At 38.3% G+C, this 24,986-nt stretch overlaps 3 protein-coding genes across 3 annotated transcripts; 1 reads left to right on the top strand and 2 right to left on the bottom strand.

The window, feature by feature from the left end:
• Positions 1-1,443: 1,443 nt before the first annotated feature.
• LOC136250544 (synaptogyrin-1-like) lies at positions 1,444-24,923 on the bottom strand. Its single transcript, XM_066042762.1, has 4 exons — positions 24,763-24,923; positions 20,182-20,376; positions 16,636-16,839; positions 1,444-1,776 (listed from the first exon to the last, which is right to left on the bottom strand). The coding sequence occupies exons 1-4, from the start codon at positions 24,850-24,852 to the stop codon at positions 1,606-1,608; spliced, it is 660 nt and encodes a 219-aa protein (XP_065898834.1). The 5' UTR covers positions 24,853-24,923; the 3' UTR covers positions 1,444-1,605.
• LOC136250505 (uncharacterized) lies at positions 7,966-11,464 on the top strand. The gene is made up of 7 exons (XM_066042721.1): positions 7,966-9,417; positions 9,470-9,517; positions 9,570-10,270; positions 10,318-10,545; positions 10,632-10,860; positions 10,917-10,970; positions 11,079-11,464. Exons 1-7 carry the CDS (start codon positions 9,018-9,020, stop codon positions 11,384-11,386), a joined length of 1,968 nt encoding a protein of 655 aa, XP_065898793.1. The 5' UTR covers positions 7,966-9,017; the 3' UTR covers positions 11,387-11,464.
• Positions 11,392-13,242, bottom strand: LOC136250529 (uncharacterized). Its single transcript, XM_066042747.1, has 4 exons — positions 12,978-13,242; positions 12,826-12,921; positions 11,811-12,773; positions 11,392-11,760 (listed from the first exon to the last, which is right to left on the bottom strand). Exons 3-4 carry the CDS (start codon positions 12,636-12,638, stop codon positions 11,551-11,553), a joined length of 1,038 nt encoding a protein of 345 aa, XP_065898819.1. The 5' UTR covers positions 12,639-12,773; positions 12,826-12,921; positions 12,978-13,242; the 3' UTR covers positions 11,392-11,550.
• Positions 24,924-24,986: the final 63 nt, after the last annotated feature.

Raw genomic sequence — 24,986 nt, 5'->3', positions numbered from 1 at the left:
TTGTAGTTCCTTGTCTTTAAGAATTACAAGCCCTTTCTTTTGTAACTTGTTTTAGAACTTGCATATTATGATAGCTTGCTGTTGAGTTGGGTGCTGCAGCTTTTAAATTAGTCTTGATGTACATAATGCCTGCAGGAACTATAGTCTTTCACCTGCCTCCCTCCCCTGCATACAGTACTTGCTAAACATATGTGAAAGTCTGGGAGAAGATTCACTTAGTTATAAGTATAGCCGACCACATAATTATGGGTTGCAAATTTGATAGTTAACCTAAAAGGTACAACTGTGAAATTTAGCTATAATACAGTTTTCCTGCTACCATGACAGGGGTGGTTTTAGGGGGTTTCTGGGGTTTCCAGAAACTGCTTTGGGGCTGGCTTACTTCAGAACAGCTGTCCAGCCCTTAGGAAACTAGTATTACCGTATATACTGATTCTTCCTTAACTACAACTATAAACCCATAGAACATAACACATGAATCATACTCACCAATGCTCATTTGCTAACTGATATTCTTGCAGTAAAACTCAAGGAACACAAGTATTTTTGAGAGCATAAGATTGAGATACTCAAATAGAACACTCATCTACTCTAATAGAACATTCAGTTGAAACATTAAACAATACGCTAGTTCTGCAATTTAACCATGGATCTTTACAAATTTATGCATGTATTTCAAAGGCCTTTCATTTATTGATATCTACATGTACAGTACTTAATGACAGTTATCAAGGAATACTGTATTCATGTACGCATGAAGCCATGAACTACTGAAATTATTCTCAAATTCAATCTCAACCTTCAAAATTTTCCAGTAAGGCATATATTTCCTAATATTGTGATTAGCGCACTAAGGTGCAGTTAATGATTCTTAGATACTTCCTGAATATTAACCACTTCATATGACTATGCCTCCCAACTTAGCTAGAGTACTGTTCTCCACTCCTGTTATGGACATAGCAGTAAACCTCCCAAGACTACAGAGTAAACAGAAGAGGATATAGAAGATGATTGTAATAGTGATAATGAAGCAGAAATGCCAAGTGGCTATGAAGAAGCAAAGAGTTGATCATGACTAGCTATAAAGCTAGTTAAACACTTGAAGCTATATAATCATAAAGATTCAGTAGACCAAATTACTACATAACTATTGGTGAAAACATGACATATTAAATGCTAGTGAGCATCAGTAGATCAGAAACTCTGTAAATTAGTAGGTTCAAGTTATACAGTAAATTTCATTAAAAGTATTGTAAAATTAAAAACCTTGTCAGCATCTGGAGGTGCAGCCCTCAAACCCCCACATCTGAATCCTACTACCACTGGAAACCCCCTTCTAAAAGTCCTAGATCCAACCCTGCATGAGATTATAATGTAATAATACACAGAGTATACATGGAGTCATATATGTATATAGCTGTGTCCAGAATTATATAAAGGTGCTTAATTGTATATATGTATAAGGTATAACTATAAATCAAACCAACAGTACATATATATAATATATATATATGTGTAACAATAGTTATATGAAACAGTAGTTTTAAAATAGCATGCAATGTTGTGCACATGACAAACAAGTATCACATCATTACAGGATGTTGGTTAATATTCTGGTGGTTGATAGGAGTCATCAGGTGTCTCATCACCAGGGAAGGCAGCATAGCCACCAGTGTGAGAGGATGGATCACGTCCCATTGTACCAACAGCTTTAGGGTTCCATGGGAATCCTGGACCACGTACCAGGAAGACTATGTTGACCACAACAATTGCCACCTGAACAAACAAAACACACACTTTGTGTTAACTGAATCACATACTTCATTATTGTTAATTTAAAAACGAAGTATAGGAATCCAAGTGATAAAAAGTAGTGAAACAAGAGATGAATGATGGTATTACAGCATATAGTTCTGTGGGAAAATCCCTACTTTGGCATGTCATAGCAATCACTTTTTCCAATGCCAAATTAGGGATTTTCCCACCAAACTATGCTGTAATGCATTCATCTCTTGTTTCACTACTTTTTATTGCTTGGATCCCTAAAATTAAGCTATACACATGTGATTGTTCTATTAGGGTGACTGCTGTATTAGAGTATCTAGAGTCAGCCTTTCACCTAGTCACTATTTCACTGTGCTTGCATTATGAATACAGCTAGACCAATAATAACAGGGTGTGTCATCATAATCAAGTAAATAGATTGTTAAGAGGCTGCTTGATTGTTATTAATCAACCAAGATCGAATTAATAGGTGTAGTCATGAACCTATCATGAATCTACTGAGCATAAGTGCTTAAATAAGTTTGCAGCGTCTAATTCTGCGGCTCAAGGAAACTGTTGATAGGGAAATGTCCGATGACCGACCATTATAATTGTCTCTGAATATAAACAAACAATTACTGAAATATCCATGTTACTTCACGCAATCATTAATCGCGGGGTAATACACCCATTCGATACTCTTGGTTACTATTATATACTTGATATCGCTAACAATTTCATATGAATAGGTATGCATTGGAAAGTGGTAGATTATTACTTGCAGTGCTAATTCATGTGAAATTAGTGAGATTTTTAAATCTCAACTTCGTTGCCATGGTAGGCTAATGCCAGTCCTGTATTATTCACTAAAAGGAGAGTACTGTATACAGGTAACCCTGCAATGTAGCCTAGATCACCAGTGTGGCATGCACAAGCTATCCAAGATCTATCTAGCATCAGATAAATTCCAGCAGTGCATAGATTCCTAGTGTCACTGCCAGCTATTTTTTACCTTCTCTAGTCTCTTTGGTACTCTGGTTCCCCTATACAATAACTACCACTGAAGTTTGGGAACAGTGTACTAGTCGAACAATGCCTTCATCATTGCTCCAGGTATGCTATTTGCTATAAGACCACTATTTTCTGTTGTTGCCATCCTTAGCTGGGCTTGAATGGTTGCTAGTGGTGAGAACGGCAGTGAACCATCATTAGCAATTGCCACAACATTTAATTTAACTATTGCTGGAGTTCACCTTTGGCTCAGATTTGACATAACATTAGATCAAAAAGAAGTAGTCACAATTCCCTCACATTTCTGATATCACTTTTTATTATGGAATATTTAATACATAGTTTTGGCATATAACAATAGATAAAATACCTTTGTCCTTCTCCGGGCCCATTTCTTTTCACTTGTAACAAAAGGTGTAGATTTGCTGGTAGCAAGGTATTTAACCATTTTTATTGATACATATCGATATATCGCAACACTCTAGCTGTATCATGATACTGATCCGCATGCTCACGCATTAATATTTTGACTATACAATTACAGAAGTATGAAGGTCTGGTTTTGTGCAATTTAACAGTATAGTTGGGTTTTACCAGTTTCCTATAAGCTTGTAATGGAACAGTAAAAGGAGCACTAGCTGAAATTATTGGCCACCCACGCATTTAATTAACTAAGGGTGCTCTGTACAGTTCCGCATATGGCTTCTGAGGTTAGCACAGCTGGGGTTTACTAATGGATTCCCATGGTCACCAGTAATTATCTAATTAGTCTGTGGCTTGTTTAACACACGCCCAACAAGAAAATGTCTTTTATGATGAAATAACCTGCCACAAACAAAGAAAGAAGAGCGATATACATAAAGGAAGCGAAGTAAGTGTTGCATCTTCTTCATCGTGGTCTAATGAATATAGCGATCCATAATTTTATTGATTATCTCGAATCAATAACTGTGGCCATAGAACAGCTGCGGGCGCTTCAGTTTCTACATCTTGAAACTAAAATTAGAACTAGTTCGTCATTTTAGACCCGATAGGCATGAAAATTTCAGATGGGCAACCATGATATTTATGCATTAAAAGAGCGTTTGTCGTTTTTTGATAGCTCCTTCTGGCGAGGAATGGCGTGGAGGTAGTGTATTGGCTACTAGCTGATTAATCGGTTTTGATTACATTAAAGTGTTAATCTCCACTGTGCTGTGTAGTATAATGATGTGGGGGAGGCTAGACATAAGTTATTTGGCATTTTAATTAAGTTATGTGTTGATGGTTTAGCAGTGACTACAAGCCATACTCATAATAAACTGCCAGGTTTTAGGCCATGCCCAACAGTATACTGAGGTTTAGGTTTCTATGTAGTACCAGCCATTTGTCTCAACCATATAGCAGTAGTAAAATGTACTTAAAATGTCAACATGAGTAGCTTTTGCTTATGGTATACATCTAACTTTATATTTTAGTCTAGAATGAGCTGTATATCAATGCTTATGTCACTAATGTGAGTCATTTAATGATGAGGTTGAGAGATAGTGTTATTAGTGTATATCGGATCAGTTATCAGTATCGGCTGCTTAATATCGGTTATCGGAATAATCGGCTAATTTGGTTATCGGTGCAACACTACGTGGAGGTAGAGAAGACTGATTAGTGTCAGCACAAAAGCGGAAGAAGAGTTACTGATGACTGAGAAGCCAGAGAACAAAAATAGAAATGCACGTTTGTTTGTACAGTTTTCAATAATGTATTTTTAAAGAATCAAGTCTCTAGGACATAAACTGTGGGACTAGTTCTACTTTGAAGTGAAAATTTATAACTCGCCTACTACAGTGAGTTAAGACATGGGATTTGGACTAAACTGTGCAGTAGTGATAACTTATTGCAAAGAGTTTAGCAGAATAGTTTAATCCGTTCGTAAGTTATAGCAGAAAACATAATTTACGGGAAGCCATATGTGCAACTGTACAGAGCACCCTTAATATGGATGTCTATATATTTGCACTAACATGTCACCACTAAACCATCAAAACATAAATTACTTAAAATGCCAATTGCTTATGTCTAGCCTCCCCCACATCGTTACACTACACAGCGCAGTGGAGATTAACATTGATTTAATCAAAACTGATTAATCGGATATTGCCTAATACTGATTATTGAACTGATATGGGTGTAACACTACATGTGATGTTTCAGCACTATTAGCAAATGTTTTCACAGGTGTCAAAAATAATCACAGTAAAGAGTAAAGGTTTAATTTCCCAAAGTAATACTATCTTACAAGTGATAGATCAAAAACTAGCATACTTGCTTTGTAGTGAATCTCAGTGGCATGTTCTTAATCTACTATGGCTTCTGTCCTGAGTCCCAAAATGACAGCCAATAAGTCTCTAATGCTTACTCACATTACTATTAACAGATCAGTAGTTTGGTAAGAAATGCTTAGAGATGGGGATAATTTGGTTGCTAGCAACGTTGTTAGGTACGCGTTCAATCAATATCATGTTCAACTAATGACATCATTAATTATACAAAGAAAAACAGACGAATTCAGAAGTGCTACATCATAACTTCACGATACACCCTTCTATAAGGGATCAAATTTCTGACAGCTGTATGTAAAAAGGAAGAATAAAGTTCCTGACATGCAAATTAATTAATCCTACAATTACTCTTGTGAATTAAATCTTACATATCATGTAATGATCTCCATTAGTAGTGAACGGAATTTATTCAGATATTTAATTATTTGGTTGGCATGGCTATATTCAATTTGTTAATACACTATTTATTAAACTATGTCCAGATGGATGAAGCTTAATTTGCACAGCAAACACATAGTGGTAGATGCATGATGTAGTTTAGAAGCAAAAGAAATAATTTTCTGGCTTCACCTTACTCCCTTCAGTGCCTATTCCATAGAAACAAGTTGATGCTGTGCTACTTCTAAAAACAGGCACCATGCAGCTATATAGTTAACTCATCTGGAATTAACCATAGATAGTATATGCTACTATGTATTAACCAACTATGTATTACTATTTTACAGTAGGGTAGTTTTGGATTGTGCAATAATATTATTAGCTAATTCTCGTATTTCGTAATTCATGACATTTTGTAATTCGTTCAATTACGTTGCTATGCACTGTTAAGGAAGTGCTTGTTAAACAAACCACTTTTACCAACATATTATGCACAGAAATATCTTCTAAACTGTTTTATAGTCATGACTATCGTGTTTTTCCCACAAAATTCTCTTTACAAAGCCTCAAACCTGCTCTTCATTTTCGTTCGCGTACGTAAGGGATACGCCCTATTCAACTCGAAGCGATAGGCTATTCCTGGTAGTGTACGAGGCTTGCACCATTGTTTTTCAGTTGCTAAATGCCTGAAAACCTCAAAGGGAAGGTAGTTAACAAAGTCTGAGGAAAGTTGCCACACCTGTATTTCAGTCCGCTGAAAAGAAACCACCTCAGAGCAAAGTTCACCTGTGCAGAAGTTTAATACAGACTTCATTTCGCTTTTACTTCTTATGTAAAAACTGCTTTTACCGTTATTTAATGATTTCGTTCACATGGGTGCGTACAGACAAACATAGGTAGATGTGTAGATGTTTCATCACTTATTAATGGCTAAACAGATGGCAAATACCGTATAACAACAAATATTGGCGAAACAAATATTTGGCGATTTGCTATAAAATTGCAGTTGGCGAAATTTTAATTTGGCGAAATGCTCTCACTGAAAAATTGCCGAATGGCGTAAGTACGACGCTGTACTGACTCGCTTTGAATAATATTCGGGTCCTGCTTCCACAGACGCTATTGTACTCGAATATTGTGGCCACACCCACTTTCAGGATTATTTGCTGTCTGTAGATATACTCGCCCATTTATCAATGGCTGCGTATGAATTCATGTCTGCTGCCGTCTGAAAGCTTATGTGTAGCCACGCCCACTAATCAAGTACGAGTTCTAGTCTAGTCAGTAAGCCCATAGATTATATATTATCTATGGCAAGCCACACCATTTGCATGCGTGGAACCACACTAATTTACCAGTTTCAGCAGTATCAACTAAGGCTTGTTGAAAACCTATTATACTTCAACAACTGCTTGACCCAAGGTTTGAAAATAATATTGACGAAATTTAAATTTGGCGGTTTAGTGACGAATTGCCAATTCGCCAAATTTAGTTCACCGCCAAATTTAATTGATATACGGTAATTACATTGAAGATTTGGCTTCAAGTAAAGTCCCAAAGAAATATTATACTACACTGTAATAGTGACAGATCAGAAACTAGCACACTTGCTTTGTAGCTATATTTCGTGGTATTCTCTATACTAATTACGGCTTCTTCCAAAAATGGCAGCCACTAAAACTCAAACGGTTACTCATATATACTGTCAACAGATTAGTGACCAACAAGTCCATATGCTATATATGGTATCAATGCTAATGTACAAAAGGAACCCAGGTAGCTCTGTAGCTGAAACAGCTCTGGGGCCAGACAGCATATAATACAGTACAGTCAATTTTACCTACTCACTGTCAATACTACAGCAGCGTTATCTACTAACACATGTAAGTGAATTATCAGAATAGCAAGCTATTGATGATAATTCATTACAGGTTGCAGCAATACAACTCATCACCTCTGCAACTAGACCATGATCACAATGGTAATACTTCACACTATCCTCATCTCACTATTCACTACTGGGATAACTGCTACTCCATATTGTGATCAACAACTATTGACTTGTCACTAAAATCTTTATCATAATGTCCACTTGTTACAACAAACATTGTCACCTGCTGTGACCTCAGTGCATATCACATTCCCCAACCTACTCCAGCTCCAGCTGTTCACAAGATTGACTGCTGTGGGTGTGATGCTCCTTTTGAGGCTGCTAAAGTTTACTGTGATCCTTGTGGAGGATGGACAGTCATACAGAGGAGAAAAGATGGATTTGAGAAATTTAACCAACCATGGGCTGACTATGAGAAAGGATTTGGAGACCTAAATGATGAATTCTGGTATGGCCTCAAGACCATGGACCCAAACTGACCAATGGGAGCTCAGAGTTGATTTTGAGTTTCTCAACAACACCAGATCCTACCTTCATTACAATGTGTTTAAAGTTGTAGTGAAGAATACCCACTGACTATTAGCAAAAGTCCATAATAAAGAAGAGAGTGTCTAACTTCAATATGACCTATCAAAAATGACCCCGTTTAGTAGCTCCGTATATTCACGCATATCGCAGACGCGTTAAATAAGCCTTATCGACACCTCACCTTCTAGCTCTTCAATACAGCCGCTTGAAGCCGCATTGAATCACGTGCGCTTTGCTGAATAGCATGGTTTTGAGTGTGGGTTTCTCAAGTTGAAAGCGTGGCGTATGGAACACGGGGACACTCCTATTCGCTTGCAGTCTCGAAAGCGAATTTGTCGCCCGTCAAGGGAAGAGTCACTCCCAAAACGATCTTGCCACTCTTCGACTGAATCATCAACTGGTTGGTTATTTGACGAATGTGACCTGGCTTCAGACGATAGTTACTATGAAGAATGGGACACAGGTGAAACAGCATTGATGGAAGGAAATCACAGTGAGCCGTTGGTGATGCCAATCGAGCCAGAGGCAATGTCATCATCAAGTTTTGTTGCTGCTTATAATGATCAGCTTCTGTTATCTAGAGCACTTGATGAATCATCTGTACCTAGGTCAGCATCCCTACCTCCAGTGATTCCACCTGTAACTACTACGTGCATAGAGCAGAAAGAGTTTTTGCAAAGTATCATTGACAGCATAGCTGGTAAATTCCCAGAACTAGTGTTTACATTAAGATACAATGGCCTGGACAGCACCAACCCCGTGTTAGAAATATCACAGAGGGCGGTGTTTAATCACCCCCCACTTGGATTGACCCCTCGAGTGTGTGTTACCATTCAGAATAAGCACTACAAAGTTCATGTTATGATGAGACCATGGAGTGAAGGAGAGATAAAATCAATTAATGACGTAGAAGAGCTTTGTGATTTATTTTGCAGGAGATCTCTGTACAAATTCTGTCCTGGAATTGATCCTGTGCATTATGATAATCAGTACCACAACACAATTCGATTTCATATCAAAAGTGTCGGCAGTCAGAATTTCCATTTTCACGAGTAGATTCTGTGAATTGCAAACTCTGGTTTTTACCTGCATCAAACTGTAAGGTAGCAGAGAAAGATGCTAGTGAAATGAAATGTCCTTGCAAACGTCTGGTCCATGACCTAAACCTCCAAAGAAAACGTACCCTGGAAGAAAGCCCAAGCAGAAGGATAAAAAGGCAATGTCCCTCTTCAAGAGCACGCCTGCAGTATATGTCACCTGCCAGCCAGCAAACGCATAAACGGTATGCTCAATATCAACGATCCAGTAACATTCGGAACTTACGAAGGCTAGAGGATAGTGAGGTTGTGCTCAGTGATGAACAGAATGTGGAGATGTGTGCAGTAATGGAAGCAACACAAGCTGAAGATTTAGATAAGCTGTACCAGGAAGGAGACCAGCATGGAGTAGGAAGTCTAATGAAGACATTGTGGTTGACAGATAAAGATCGCCAGCAAAAGCAGTTTTTCTCAGATCAGGAAAAGAATAGTAAGTGATATTTTTTTGTTTTGCATTACTTTTGTCTACTCTTTTCTTTCAGCTAACGGAGGCCGTGGGAACAGGTGGAACATGATTACTATCCGTATGGGTAAGTGAATTATTATACCGTATTATTGCTTTCACACTGTTTGTTCCTGTAGCCCTAGCTATTTATACTCGTAGCTCTGCAGCCTACAAAGCTCTGCAAAGTTTTGATATTTTAAAATTACCATCAAAATCCACCATGCAAGCATTCACTGGAGCTTTCATGCATGCTCCAGGAGCAAGTAACGTTTGCATCATTAAGCAAGTGGCCCAGTATGTTTTATTTAAAGAAGACTGTCGAAAGAATGGACGACAAGAGCCACAATCAGATGGAGCCTTGATATTTGATGAGGTCAAGGTGGCCTGTCAGTTAATGTGGAACTCCCGGAACCACCAACTAATGGGGTTGGCAATGACATCGAAGGACATGGCATCTTTGAACGATGTTTACCGCATTCTAAAAGATCCTGAAGCCAGCCAAACATCTTATATTCTACAATTTATTTGGAGAGACCTTACCAGCAGCTATGACATAGTGGGTCCTTACTATACATCTGCTGCCTCAGTGGAAGCCACTTTTGTAGTGGCTTGTTTGTTTGAAACCATCAAGCTTTTTCAACATCATGGTCTGAAGACAAGTTTGTTGGTCTGTGATGGAGGATCTGCAAATATTGCTACAATTAAAGCAAGTCATTACTGCCATGGGGCATATTTGATCAAAGAGGATGGGAATGACAGATATGAGGTAGAGCCATGGATGATTAACCCTTTTAATCCTCCAAACAAGATTTTCTGGTTGATTTGTCCATCACACCAGGTAACTGTAATATGATGGTTGTGTTAAGTAATTGTTCTATTTCATAGTTGAAGAATATGGTCAATGCACTGTTTTCATCCAAGGAAGGAGGGACGAAACAGTTTAGACGGGGAGACTCTACAGAGTTTGGATGGAAAGTAGTCACAGACTTGTATGAGAGAGAGCTGCTACGGGTACACAATGGTCAGGCAAGAATGGTACCAAGATTGAGGGAGGCTCATTGTTTACGTGACTCATGGACAAAACTGAATGTATTGCCAGCTAAAATTATGCAGGTAAATTTGAGGTTGTATTTAAAAATAGAAATGTTATGTGACTTGTACAACCTTGTATTGTGTTTATGTACCACTTGTTTATACAGCAGGAGCAAGTCCTTGGTGAACTATTTTGGTACGTGAATCAGATTCCTCCACCAAACGATGCAGCAAAAGCGCAGGAGACTTTTGCCTACCTAGAAGCTTGCAGTTTCATTTTTGAACAGGGATTATTGTCCCACGATCAGATCAAAAGCTTAGATAGCAAGGTCCTTCAGAACATTACAAAGGGGTATGATTATTTTTCTGGATGGTTAACCTCTATCCTAAAGAAAGGTACTGCCATACTATGGTATTATATAGGTACTGAACCACATTGTACTTGTTATTAGATCCTCAATATCCTCATACATCATCTACCCAGCGGTCATTCCTCTCTTGGCAAAGTAAGTTTGTTTACCATAAACAATAACTGTACAAGTGTCAAGCTGTTTAGATTTAGCCGTATAATTATTTATATGACTGACAATCATTTGTACAATCTTGTTTAACAGCATGGGACCTACTACGAATCGATGTATATGGATTTCAAGCATTCTCCAAGTGGTTTCTATCAACGTATCCTACATACTTTATCTCTCCAATTCGCCTGTCAGGATCAGCTGTGGAAAGCTTGTTTAGCCAATACAAGTTTACTGCTGGTGGAAAATTGGACTCGGTGAATTATACTACTGCTCGAGCTGCTCACCTAATCAAGCAATGTGCTGCTACACATCACAGCGGTGTCAACTACAGGGATGAACAGCTAAGTCTAGTACAAATTCCTCTGGAGAAGAAGTCGTACAATAAAAAATCTGTGTAATTTTTTAATCACATTGTTTGTATAATAATGAATGAAAATTACTTCTTACAACAAAAAAATCATTGTAATTTTAAATCACATTGTTTGTTAAAAATCACTTCTTACTTCCTAGCTTAGTTTCTAATTTGGCATGATGAGCTAAAAGCGTAGGTCTTAAATTTATGTCAACTGTTGATGCCAAGCCTTTCTTTGTTGCCAGCTGTTGCTTTGTTGCTGACAAGAATTCTTGTATTACAGATTTTCCTTGTAAATGTTTCAAATACATTCCTAATGGCATCTTCTGAATAGATCATTATGTTTGGTGACTTTGAAGCCAGTATCTCTTTGAATGTATTGAAGAATTTTGTCTCTTCCTGAATTCTTTCATGTGTTATCTAGAAGGAAAACAGTTATTTAAATTGATCACAACAAAGAGTAAGCTAACCGTAATTAAATTGTCCCCTTCTTGGTGTAGCCAATCAAGATTCACAGTTTCTTTGACTGCAGTATCCACTTGTCTCAAAAATGGTATAAATGTAGGATCAGGGGAGTACATGTATCCTTGGTCACGGTACTTGAGGTAACTTGGCATACTGACTTTATCCTTGGAATTCATACAGTGCAAAATCGATATCTCCTGGGATAAGATATTCCTTTGATCATCTTTGCAATGCTTCATTTCTTTGTAATGAAGATGGAGCAAGTTTGATATAGCTGCACCACCAAAACGAAAATACACATCATCTCCATCAGCTACCTGTGTTGTACTTGTATTACTGGAACTTGTGGTACTGGAATTATTACTCTGAAAATGGTTAACATGACCCAGTAAGCAGTGGTACAATGCTGATGATATGGTCATCATCACGGGATTACTCACTGGGACAGGCACATCATTTTCTTCACAGAATCTTAGCCACATTGTTCGAGATTCTTCAATCTGATAACCAACTGGATCAGGTAGTCCAATTTCTAACATGGTGTGCTGGCTGGCTAATAAGAAGGCACTGCAGTACTTCTGCCACTGAAACTGGAAACGCAAAAAGGATTCAGGCCCCTTTTTACACTCTTTATACAGACCAACAAAACACAGTCGATGGCTCACGATTATATCCTTAAGGGGCTGCTCTGTATCATGGAGCTTGACAGTGATTTTCTTCAACTTTTCAGAAAATAGCTGTTCATCAAATTTGACATAAACCTCACTTAGAAGTACAGAAAGATCAACTGACTCTAAAGATGCCAGCATCTCATTTCTCTCTCTCTGGTTCATTACTTTCGACTTTTTTTCTTTGGTGGTGGTAAGCAGCTTTCTGGTGTCTGTGACGGCTCTTTATTGGCTGGAACTGCTCGTTTTCCTCGGCCCTTTCCTTTCTTCTCTGCAGTTGGTTTGGAGCCATCTCGCGTTCTAGAAAAGCTATAGTATAATTACGCGTCAATGTTCAGACTTTAGTTACTACCTGTTCTCCTTAGTCATCCCTCGTTTCTACCTTACAGTAGCTGCTTCTAGCTCAAGTTCCAGCGGACATTCACTCTCGGAATTTCGGCTTGCCACGCTACAAGAACGGGGCTTACGTTGAGAATTAAGCCTTATAACGCTTTAAAAACTTACCCCTTGTGAATCTTATCTTTACCTGCTGCTTTACTCCTGGTAGTTCTTTTCACACTTTCAGCAGTCGCCATGCCGCCTTGCTAGCTGTTAAAAGTATCGCACGTGACGGCGCAGATCGCTCAATTCATTAGGGCTCGCGCGTGGCAAATTAACGCTAATCAACAATTCTTTAAGGGAAGCCAATTCACCTTACTTTACTTAACGGGGTCATTTTTGATGGGTTATATTGAAGTTAGACACTCTCTTCTTTATTATGGACTCTTGCTATTAGTGGGTTTACTGGCATCACTCCTACTGACCCATTCTCTACTTTAGAACATAATAGCCAAACATTTACCACCCAGGATAATGATAATGATAAAAGGAGTGGAAATTGTGTGGCACAACAGCGGTAAAGGCCATGGAGGATGGTGGTATAGTAGTGGCTGCTGGCAAGTTAATTCCTAAACTATGGTTCACCTTATTTCATCTACCTTGCTGAAAAGTGGTACATCCCAAGGTGGATAGAAATGAAAATACGTCCTCTCAATTGTACACCTCAGTATCACTCTACTGAATTGTTGTCAACTTTTGTTAGCTAATTATTTACCAGTATACGAAATAGTAAATCGGGTTGTTACTTGTTCAGCACATGTGTCTATTAAGCGCATACATATTTCTTGTGATTAACCATGGCTGATAAGTGCATGTGGTCAAATGCAAGGCTCAAAACGCAACAAAGCTATAACGGGACGAAAATGACTGTCTCCTCGAGTGCTTACGGCTCCCTTGAGGTCTCCGTTTACTGTGTATACAGCAAATCAGCCATCTAGATTGCAATATTCTTGTTCATCACGAAGGATTTCACCCAGGAATAAAGTCAAATACCCTTACACACTGGCGTGGTGACTGGCACGAACTACTAACTCCTCTATTACAATGTAGCAATTCCATGTCAACACGCCATAATGATTTATTAGGTGTGTGTGCCTAACAGATAGTATGATTTTACAAAAGTTTTCTCTGAAAATTATAAGCGCACGCGCTTAACAATCTGATTCTACGATATATTTAAATCATGTAATTAGAAAGCAAAACTAAAGACACATGTGCATGAAAAGAAAACTTGCAAAGATGGGGAACCTTGTGGAGAATGGCAGAAGGCTTGTCAAAATAAAGGTAGCAGAACTGGATTGTTGCCTGGCTTGATCACACCCAGCACAAAATAACATGCTGGGGCGTGGTCATGATGCTAGCTTATATAAGCAAGTGATCATGAAGTGATCATGAAGTGATCATGAAGTGATCATGAAGTGATCATGAAGTGATCATGAAGTGATCATGAAGTGATCCACTCATTTTTATAGTAGTGGAAGCACTTCAAATCATCAATATATGTGTCTGTAAGGAAAATGTTAATACAGAGGATTAACCCAGGGCTCAGTACGGTTTACTAGCACAAAGAAGATGATAAGTAAAAATAAAAGAAGACTATAGGTTAGACATTCATCGAACTCGAAACTCATGTGTGTTTGTTATTGTGATGTAAAATGGTGGCTGTGTACCGCATAGTTAAAATCTAGCCCTGGAAACATAGTAGACAGACCAAATATACAGGCTTTTAGGATTTAAAATAATAATGTTGGATGTATACTGGTTAAACCACAGATACAATACACTATATTACAGAAATCCCCCTAACAAAATAGTGCCCTTAACTCAAAATGCTGCCATCATAGAAAAACTGAAAAAAATTACTTTTTATTGTATACAATTGCAACCCCAAAGCTGGCCTATGGCAGACTCCGATGTTTTGTTTTTCCCTTACCACACAATTACTATAGGACTAGCTTAGAGAAAGACTTTTTACTTTGTATGTGACTATGTTGTTTATATGGTATGATATTATCACGACTTGTCATGTAACCAAACTCTCTACTGAGTGACTTGTTCTGGAGGGTAACTTGTGATGTAGCTGAACAGTTTACAGGGTGACTTGTTACTAAGGCTGTACCAATTCCACTTTTTACTGATACTTCAAGTACACCTGGGAAGTATCTGTAAATCTGAGTACAAGTGCATGAAGTAGCCAATCAAAATTCACCTACAAAAAAAAACTAATAAATACTGAGAAGTTACTGTTCAGTGGTTAGTCCAATGTTCTCCTGTACACTACTACTCTAGCTTGAGAAGATGGTGCTTACAAAAAAAACCTCATTCGACGATTAGAAATATTCTAATAAAACGGTCATGATAAACTGCTGTGATTGTTCTATTAGATATATTGACTGTTCTAGATCTATTAGTTTATATCAATTTTATTCTTGGATGTGGGTTTCACAGAGAAATTTCAGCATATATATTAGCAATCATGCTGGTAAATACAAGATAAGTAAGTACAACCGGACATCAATTTACTCTTGCACGTGATAAGAATCAGTATCTGCAGCAATATAATTACCGATTCAGATACTTCATGAAAACAGCAGTACCAGATACTAGAATCAGTGCAGCCCTACTTGTTACTTAGCTAAACACTGTACAGTGGTCCCTCCATTATCCTAACTCGTTGGGCCTAGGTGTGTTTGGATTATGGAAAAGTTTGAATAAACACTTATATACACAGCTCAGTTAAAATACTCTAATAGAACATACACATTAGGCAAAATACTCTAATAGAACAGTCACTTGCACAGTGTGGATTACAGAAAAAATAATGGCAGGATAATAAAGGGACCACTGTATGTAGAGGTGATTTGTTAAAGGCTGAATGTTCTACAGGATGACTTGTTTTTGTAACTAAATGGGACTACAGGGTAACTAGTGACATAGTTCGCCATACAGTTTTCAGATATCTTACGCAAAGCATGGCTTTACTAAAGTGACAGCATACCTAGTGTTATACTGAAGTGATACAGTGACCATGAGTGAGTGTCAAAGAAATAGCGTACTCTTCTAAAATCATCGTGCCTGGTACAGGTTTCCTCATAAGAACCAGCTTCTTGGCACCCCAACGATTTGTAAGTGTACTAACCAACATTCCTCACTACGAATACTTTTCTGGCACAGAGGAGGTAGTACAATGACCGACGCCATTTAAATTTTCGTTACGTAATTAATTTATGATTGAATTCATTTGCTGCACGCGTAGTGTGAAATGGATTGATGCGTATTCCATCCACAGCTGGATCTGCATTCAAGTGTGAAAAGGCCTTTAGGGCATACCATAGTCAAGTTGTGCTAACAGTAGTTAATCATTTAGCTTTAGCAATTCATTAGAAAGATTTTGTGCTGATCTGAAGGCATGTTTGGGCTTGATTTTATCTATCCAATACTGCCAAGTCTTAGTGAAGGAATATTTTGACAGGAAAGTGTAAATCTTCAAAATCCCTACTATTACTGTATGATACTACGAAAGAGAGTTATTTTCAGGTGAAGGATGCTTTCCAATGTGGCTTTTCTACTAGGATTTTTATGAACAACTAAAGTGCTTCACCAAGTAGACAAATATCATACTATTACTATGATAAACGTCAATATCATGATTATATATCATTTCACCTAAATTTGGACACGTTTCAGAAGTATACCACAATTTTACAACAACACCAAGTTACCACCCTGACCTACTAAGCATATGTACACAGTAATACAAGTCACTATTACTGCTGGAACTTACCCATACTAGAATACCGAAGAAGGAAAAGGCAATGGCCGCCTGTATGTTATCAATTGTTGAGTGACCATATGTACTTTCAATGCCATCTCTGTCGTTGGAGTCCACCCTTCTCCACTGGTCTGCCATGAAGCAAAATGACACAAACCAAAAGAAGCCCCAGAATGCAAATGCCACTGCATCAACCAGTAGTAGAATACCTCTAATCTGTAGGTGAGATGTACAGCATACCATGTATATATATATAGGTGGAAACTTTTGAGGGACAAAATTTTTGCGAATTCTGCATTATCACTAATGGTTGTTTCTAGGATTTCATGAAAAAAAAAAGAATGTGAAAATCACTTTTTAACACATTGCCACGAAAGTTTTGCCCCTTAAAAAAATTTCTGCTCATACAATAATAATGTACATACTGTAAATGACACACGTACATCTCTACACACACACACGCATGCACGCACGCACACGCTACACACACTACATATACACACATACATGTTTGTGTGTGCACACACCCCCAAATAAACAAGTAAAGCCCAAGCAGCCAAACACAGCATTGGTAACCAGCAGGCTAGCCAAATAGAGTTGGGTGGGCAACCCATGGTTTTTGAGTACAGTAGTGTGCAAAGCAGGTAGGTCAGGCATCATCATGCCCCATAGGAAATTTTTTAAAATAACACGCAATCTAGAACCCTAATTTTAGTTGGATATGTTATACGAATTATACAGTTCAACAATAATATAAGGATTCACTGATAAGTAATAACAGAAAATTTCCAACGGGCAGTTCAGTACGGCAAAATAAATGGCACCCAAACAAATGCTGCCGGTAAAAATCATTATAGAAATATCATGTGATGAAAAACAGTATTAAAAACAGCATTAAAACACTTACAGAGCATGAAGTATATATTGAAATTTAAAAATTGCCAAAACCTGATTTTTCGTCCATCGGTTGGCCCGCCCTGCCTCACCAGCCAGATGCCTACCTAACTACAACAGTTGCAAGCTAAATAAAGCAGCACACACCCACAATAATGATTTATGTATGGCATGTGCCTTTTCTGGTTCCGATGAGTGTCTACCTTCTGCCTTTCCTTTTATCACATGGTCATCTTCTTTATACAAGGAAACCACATCAAAGCATTACTTTATCATATCAATACTTCCACAGATGCCACAAAACTATTTGAAGTGCTTACGCTACTGTAAAGGAATTAGATACCTGTAGCTGCACTTATCATTATGACCATGCCCAATAATGATCTAGCTACAGTCAGCTATAGTTTTGCTGTAGAAAAAGACATGGAAATCTGCTCCTTAATCTACAGCATAGCTCACTAGCTCAGGGAAATCAAGATAGTCTAATAAAGGTCACAGAGTCACAACAAAAAGCTAACAACATGAAGTAAGGTTCCAGGGATAAAAGTAGTGACACAAGAAATATGAATGATGGCGGCTATTACAACATACAGTGTGTAGCTATATGGGAAATCCCCACTTTGGCATTGGACAGGTGGTGGTAGTCTCGTGCCCAGCCGGGCTCGCGCTAATGCGCAAACACCGTCTGGTGACAATGCTCGAGTTTCTTGGGCCCGGAAGTGCGATGCAGCCAAAATATTGGCTGGCCAATCAGAATCGAGGAGTTGCATAATCGGTTTAAAACAGTGAAAAACCATTCGAAAATGGCTAGGAATAAAGTAAAACTCAGAATAGGGCGTTTACTAGATGCGATCTCTTCATTTATCGTATTAGTAGAGGGTAGCGTTTCATTTTTGTTGAAACGTCGAGTCACGATTCATAAGGTGAGATCGGAGAAAACAACTTGACAACAAACATCTTGAACAACCTTGGTGAGTAACTTCTGATAAATGGCTTTAAACCATCTCCTTTTTCGTCTACTTCCAATACATTCATGCGATTATGCAACTCGTCGATTCTGATTGGCCAGCCAATATTTTGGCTGGATAGCACTTCCGGGCCCAAGAAACTCGAGCATTGTCACCAGACGGTGTTTGCGCATTAGCGCGAGCCCGGCTGGGCACGAGACTAAGGTGGTGGTAGGGGACAGGTAGTGGTAATATGCCAATGTAGGGATTTCTCACATATATCACTAAGTTGTAATAGCTACCATCATTCATATTTCTTATTTAATCATTCGAACTACTTCATTTTCTATTTAATTGCACTATAGTAGCATTTTATACTCTTACACTAAAGTTTGTTGACTGTTATAGCAAGTATAAGTGCTCTAATCTATTTCACGCAGTGCAGCACTAGTGTTTTATACTGCTATAGTTCACAGGTCAGTTTGAGGATAAAATGAGGTTGTGCTACTTCTAAAAACCAGGCGACATGCAGCTAGCTAACTCATCTGAAATTAACTATAGACAGTATATACTACTATGCTATGTATTACTACTTCACAATAGGGTAGTTTTGGGTTGTGCAATAACATTATTAGCTAATTCTTGTATTTCGTAATTCATAAAATATTCGTAATTCGTTCAATTACATTGCTATGCACTGCTAAGGAAGCGTTTGTTATAAACAAACCGCTTTTACCAACATATTACGCACAGAAGTATCTTCTAAACTTTTATAATGTGACTAACGTGTTTTTTCCCACAAATTTTCTCAACAAAGCCTCAAAGCTGCTCTTCATTTTCGTTCACGTACGTAAGGGATACGCCTCCTTTCAACTCGAAGTGATAGGCTATTCTTGGTAGTGTACGAGGCCTGCACCGTTGTTTTTCAGTTGCTAAATGCCTGAAAACCTCAAGGGGAAGGTAGTCTGAGGAAAGTCGCCACAACCGTATTTCAGTCCGCCGAAAAGAAGCCACCTCAGAGCAAAGTTCACCTGTGCAGAAGTTTAATACAGATTTCATTTCACTTTTACTACTTACGTAAAAGCTGCTTTTACCATTATTTAACGATTTTGCACATGTGGGTGCGTACGGACAAACATAGACAGGTAGACAGGTAGATAGATAGGTACACACACACAAATGTTTTTTACGAAAACAATACGAAAACAATTTCAGTAAACCAGGCGCACGCCTGGTTTAAAAACAGCACATGCAAATAGTGTTATATGGTTTCCTGCACTATTAGTCCAATATACACTAGCGGTTGTGAAACCACTAGTGTATATTAGCACTACCCTGCCCCGGCACTACCCTACCCTGCCCCCAGCACTACCCTACCCTGCCCCCAGCACTACCCTACCCTGCCTCCAGCACTACCCTACCCTGCCCCCGGCACTACCCTACCCTACCCTGCCCCTCAAGAGCCAACCTTGCCAACCAGAAAGTCCTGGGGTATATGTACCTGTCATAAAGACTAGTAATGAATCTGCTTAGGCTAAGACTTGCAGGTCAAGTTGAAAAGTTCCAAACCTTACTAGTAGGCCCTACTACTATACAATTAGGTATTTACTTTACCAGATCACAATCACTCACACATGTATACAGACAGACACAATATGTACAATGGCACATTACACACAAATAGCTGGAGATATTTTATTTTCTATATAATGCTTACCTTATTATCCTTGATAATAACATAGACAATATCTTTAAAGTAGAACCCTATACACATGACCATGCCAATTACACCAACAGCAACACCAAAGTTGCATGCATTGGAGTCATTAATCAAGCAGTCATCATCCCCATTGCCATCGACATCCTGGTATGCTTTGTCAGCTAAGCATCCAAATACGATGATGGAAAACAGCTAAAATGAACAGACACATTTAATTAACTATTTAGATCCATCGGACAAAAAATGCTGTATCTAAACAAGATAGTGCACGAGAGGAACAACAGTCACGTGTATCATTTGTGTAGCTATAGCACAATGAAGTGTGACGTGTATGCGTCAGAGGAGGCTGGATCTTCTTTGAGATACGTTGCATTGTTTATTTGGTATTTCACGTGTTGCCCAATAAGAAACGACAAGTTTACTGGGAGTACTCAGATTGTGCTTCGTATAAACTTGACGGCAACATATGTACTTAGCTTGTAAAAGTGTTGAATGAAATTAATAAATCACGATGTGGTCTTCACCAGAATTGTCACATGTGTACACTGCACTCTACAAACAAAACAATGATGTTTCACTGCACTATAAAGTTGATGTATTACCCTCTTCAATAAACAAGTTTAGTGTAATTTATTTTATTGACACTTAAAGTGAGTCTAACCTCCTCTGCTGATATGTGTATTGCAGTGTGAGGGTATTGATTTAGTAACTGAACTGTTTGACTATAAATAAACAAAGTTTCTAATCTTTTATCATTAAAACATTCTTTATAAAGCAACACATCAAACGACATACAACTACATATTTTCTTGGTTGATATTCTGGTCACAGAAACACATTAAAAACAGCCCAAGTGTAAAGCAAGGATAATATGGCGACTGAGACATTTCTTAGTTGATTTAATAATACTCAATACATAGAACTTACATGTACCATGAGAAAAAAAAATGTTCACATAGTACACGGTAAGGAATCGAATGAACATTAGAACTACACATTTGTCATACCCTACTATGAAGTGACAGTAACTGAATGACCAGTCACCATATAATATAACCAGACATCACCATGAGCCCATAACAATACAGTACATTCTTGTACAAACAACACAAGTTTACAACAAGCAAAAATTCTATGATTTAATAGGGATCATAAAAAATAGTGAGGCTATTAGCTTCAATCATGTATGTATATGACTGAAGTAGGGATTAAATGTCCACTAGTATAGCTGCAGGTGTAGATTACAAACAGCATTACAAACAAAGAACAGTGCAAGAAGTGCCGCTGCAATCAATCCAGCCACTATAGAAGCTGCATGATTAAACTTGTGCCCTGACTATCAATTACTTGGCCATCCTGTTCCATTTTCAAGAATGTTCCATCTGTTATACACACTTATACAAACAAAGAACAGTACAAGAAGGGCCTCTGCAATCAATCCAGTCAATACGATGATTTTCATGATGCAATAAAGCCAATTTACCACGAAACAACACCTACACGGTAGTAGAGTAAGAAATGGGACACAAAGTAAGTCCATGGTGCATACATTGTAGCTGCAACGATTGATGAAAAGGTACGTCTTGGACCAAAGCAACATCAAACAGTGAAGAAATCAAGTACGTAGCATTAACCATAGTCAAGCTATGCTTGGCTGGAGGCATCAGTCAGTCAGTTAGCAGAAAACTCAGCTTTGATTTCTTCGATTTCTTCTTCGCCAGACATGATTTCTTCTTCTCTCCCCAAGATCCCTAATCAGTAAACTTCTGCACTGAAAGAAAGAGATTGTTGACCTCCACCCATCTTGCCATCCATCTTTCTGCAGGTAAAGCTCATGAAGGATGTGTTGGAGGAGTGGAAGGAGGTAGATTGAAACTGTATTCTGTTATTTCCAATGAGAGGAATTTTTGCTTCTAAGTAAGTTATCTAAGTGATGTATTTCGATTGTATCTGAACTTGACCACTAACTGAAACAGTAGACTAATAGCCCAGGGCTTCTGTTTGAGACCTGCGCTACAATCAAGAGAGGCACTTATTCAAAAGAAGTTTTTAGAAAATACAGTATTCAGTGACAAAATCTTGTCAAATGTTTTTCACGGATACTTCAGAAATGCAATATTCACAGAACAGTTTATCTGTCCAGGAATTTGAGCACATCAATTTGCAACAGACACCTTTACTATTAGAAACCTTATAATCTATGAATACAGCTGTTGTGCAATAAGAAATGCAAATATGCATGGAGCTATGCTTAACTAGCATATATAGTCACAACAGTGCTGTTAATCCTTGTCGTGGTATTTCTTGCATTGAGAATACATTATAAAAAAAACCTCAGTACTAGAAAAGAAAATACTGTGTAGGAACATGCTGTTGTACAGTCTGTATTGATTATGTAACTTGGTAGCCTATAGGGCCTGCTACAATGTTTTTCAGTTATTAAACACCTGAAAGGGAAGGCTGTTTACAAAGTTTGTAGCAAGTTGCTACACCCATTTAGTGATGTGCAATAGTATCGTTAGTGTGATAATCGTATCGCAGAGATCCATTATTGTGATATGATAATAGTTTGTGATTATTGTGAGCACCAATCAGACATTCGTATCTCAAAATACTCCTACAATTGAGGCAATTGGTTTATTTCAACTACAATTGTAATTATTTTCTGATTTACTCACAAGATTGACTTTTGTATGGCGTACGATAAATAAAAATAATGTTAAATTATGCATCTTATTAATTGATTCTACTATCGTGATAAACTATCATATCATGATACAAGCACCATGATAATCAATACAATTGCTAAAGTACTATCACCCATATTTTACACCTTCGAACAAAAGCTTAGCTGTGTAGAAGTATAATATATTTTGCCTTTACTTCTCACATACTGGCATACTTTTACCAATTAATGGTTTTGCTCACATGGGTCATATATAAATACTGTATATAGGTAGGCACACATGCACACGCACAAAAAGTAAAATAAAGTCTTGCTGTGCTAACACAGTCACACTTATACAGCGAACCAGCACTGGGACACCTGTCACTACTCTTGTGCTATGAATCAGCACAAGCAAATCCTCCTGGGACAGGACTAGCAACCCGCAGGAGGTGGTACCAGTGAAGGTATGGGCACCTGAAGTCTCACCTGGACCTTTACCCACTATGCGAGACATGGACAGTTGGCATTTGCTTCCCCAGTTTACGCTGGGTACCCATTGATGTTACAGCTGCTCACCAGGCCACCAGGTACCCATTTAAACAGTGGGTAGACTGGAGCAACACCAATTTGGACACCAAACCTTGATTACCAGGCTGATGCTCTAGCCACCTGGCTATGCTGCCTCTCTCACTCACTCAATCACTAACTTGCACACGTGCATTTTTATGTTAAAATTTTCAGGAAACCAGGCACATTCCTACAGCCAGCTGTTGGCATACGCCTGGTTTTTAAAAAAAGGAAATGCATGTTTCGTGACAAAAGCCAGTTAAATAAGTGAGAACGAGTTGGCATATTGATTTTGGACCAGACCTTCTTCAAAGGGGGCACTTACTGATCACCACCCTGAGAAATAGGGTTTGGCCACACAAAACTACACGACCCCAGCCCCTACAATACTGTATAACCTAGAGGGCTGGTTTCAAGGTTTAGGGGACAAGCAGTGAAAATTCATCCCTTTAGACTTCCATACAGTGTATTTGGGATTGTTTGCAAGTCTTGATAAGTGACAACCATTTCATCTCAATAAATGATATTATCTCGATAATGATGTGACAATATGGGACTGTTTCGTAAACACAATTTTACATATATGTTGACATAAAGTCAAGTAGTGGTGGTTAAGTCAGAAATTATATCACTTCCCCAACTAGTTTAGCACCTTCCCACAAGTTTTTCCACCTGACTGTAGTTGATTTACAATAGATTACAAAGATTTACTATTATCTCGATAAATAAATTTATCTTATTTGTGATAGGTGATTTAGGTACCTAGATAATCTTTTATCTAAATTATCTCCCTGCCCTAGCACAGACTAGTCTGGCACGCCTGCTTCTTCAATTAGATTCAAGGATCTGGTCTGTCTAGTATCAAGGCCTGTTAACAAAGCGACAATAGGAAATACAGCATGTGTCCTTGTTAGCAGAGTTTAAAACTTGGCAAGCAAACTCCTCAGTTTTCCCAATGTCGCTTCATTAACAAACCTTTGCTATTCATCACCACTAATCAACAATTCCCAAAAGTTGTAGATCCGGCTGCACAAAAATTCTATTGGAGATCTACCAGAAAGGAGACCATGCTATTATAATGTCATAGGTTATAGCATAAATTTTGCTGCTTGCAGCTGAAGGACTGCACATCCATTGTTCATCTTTGTGAAAAATCTCGCAACTGCTATAACAACGGACACAGAAATATTCGGATGGGAAATCCGGAATCATAGTCAGCACGAGTACAAGCATTGAAGTACACCAGCGTACCCCGCATCACTGACACACGGTGCTCGTTATTAAACTCGATCAACTAATGACCGTATACGGACAAGGTTACAACATCACGAACAGTAACTTACTATTCCCAGTAGCCTCAGGTAAATGATGGGATTCTTCACCAAATCTATGATAATCTCTTTAGCATCGATCCTGTAATTTGCGCCTTCCATGTCTAGCTACTTGTGGTGTGTGTCTATTAGGAATAGAATTTCTGTATACTTCCGTAACTCATTAATACCTGGAAACACGTCACGCACACGCAACATCCGCGCGAAACTTTTAGGATTATCAAGTGATTATAATC

This window comes from Dysidea avara, chromosome 3 (assembly GCF_963678975.1).
Source record: "Dysidea avara chromosome 3, odDysAvar1.4, whole genome shotgun sequence".
Taxonomy (NCBI): Eukaryota; Metazoa; Porifera; class Demospongiae; order Dictyoceratida; family Dysideidae; genus Dysidea; species Dysidea avara.
This window is presented reverse-complemented; position numbering and strand designations above follow the sequence as displayed.

What these genes read in the sequence shown, in the direction of transcription:
- LOC136250505 (XM_066042721.1), top strand. Translation starts at nt 9,018, where the DNA reads ATGAAATGTCCTTGCAAACGTCTGGTCCATGACCTAAACCTCCAAAGA. An exon ending in TGCCAGCTAAAATTATGCAG is followed by an intron (nt 10,546 to 10,631) that starts GTAAATTTGAGG and finishes TTGTTTATACAG; the next exon opens with CAGGAGCAAGTCCTTGGTGA. An exon ending in AACCTCTATCCTAAAGAAAG is followed by an intron (nt 10,861 to 10,916) that starts GTACTGCCATAC and finishes ACTTGTTATTAG; the next exon opens with ATCCTCAATATCCTCATACA.
- LOC136250529 (XM_066042747.1), bottom strand. Translation starts at nt 12,638, where the DNA reads ATGAACCAGAGAGAGAGAAATGAGATGCTGGCATCTTTAGAGTCAGTT. An exon ending in AAGGGGACAATTTAATTACG is followed by an intron (nt 11,761 to 11,810) that starts GTTAGCTTACTC and finishes TTTTCCTTCTAG; the next exon opens with ATAACACATGAAAGAATTCA.
- LOC136250544 (XM_066042762.1), bottom strand. Translation starts at nt 24,852, where the DNA reads ATGGAAGGCGCAAATTACAGGATCGATGCTAAAGAGATTATCATAGAT. An exon ending in ACCTGAGGCTACTGGGAATA is followed by an intron (nt 20,377 to 24,762) that starts GTAAGTTACTGT and finishes TGTTCATTTTAG; the next exon opens with CTGTTTTCCATCATCGTATT. An exon ending in TCTTCGGTATTCTAGTATGG is followed by an intron (nt 1,777 to 16,635) that starts GTAAGTTCCAGC and finishes TTGTTTGTTCAG; the next exon opens with GTGGCAATTGTTGTGGTCAA.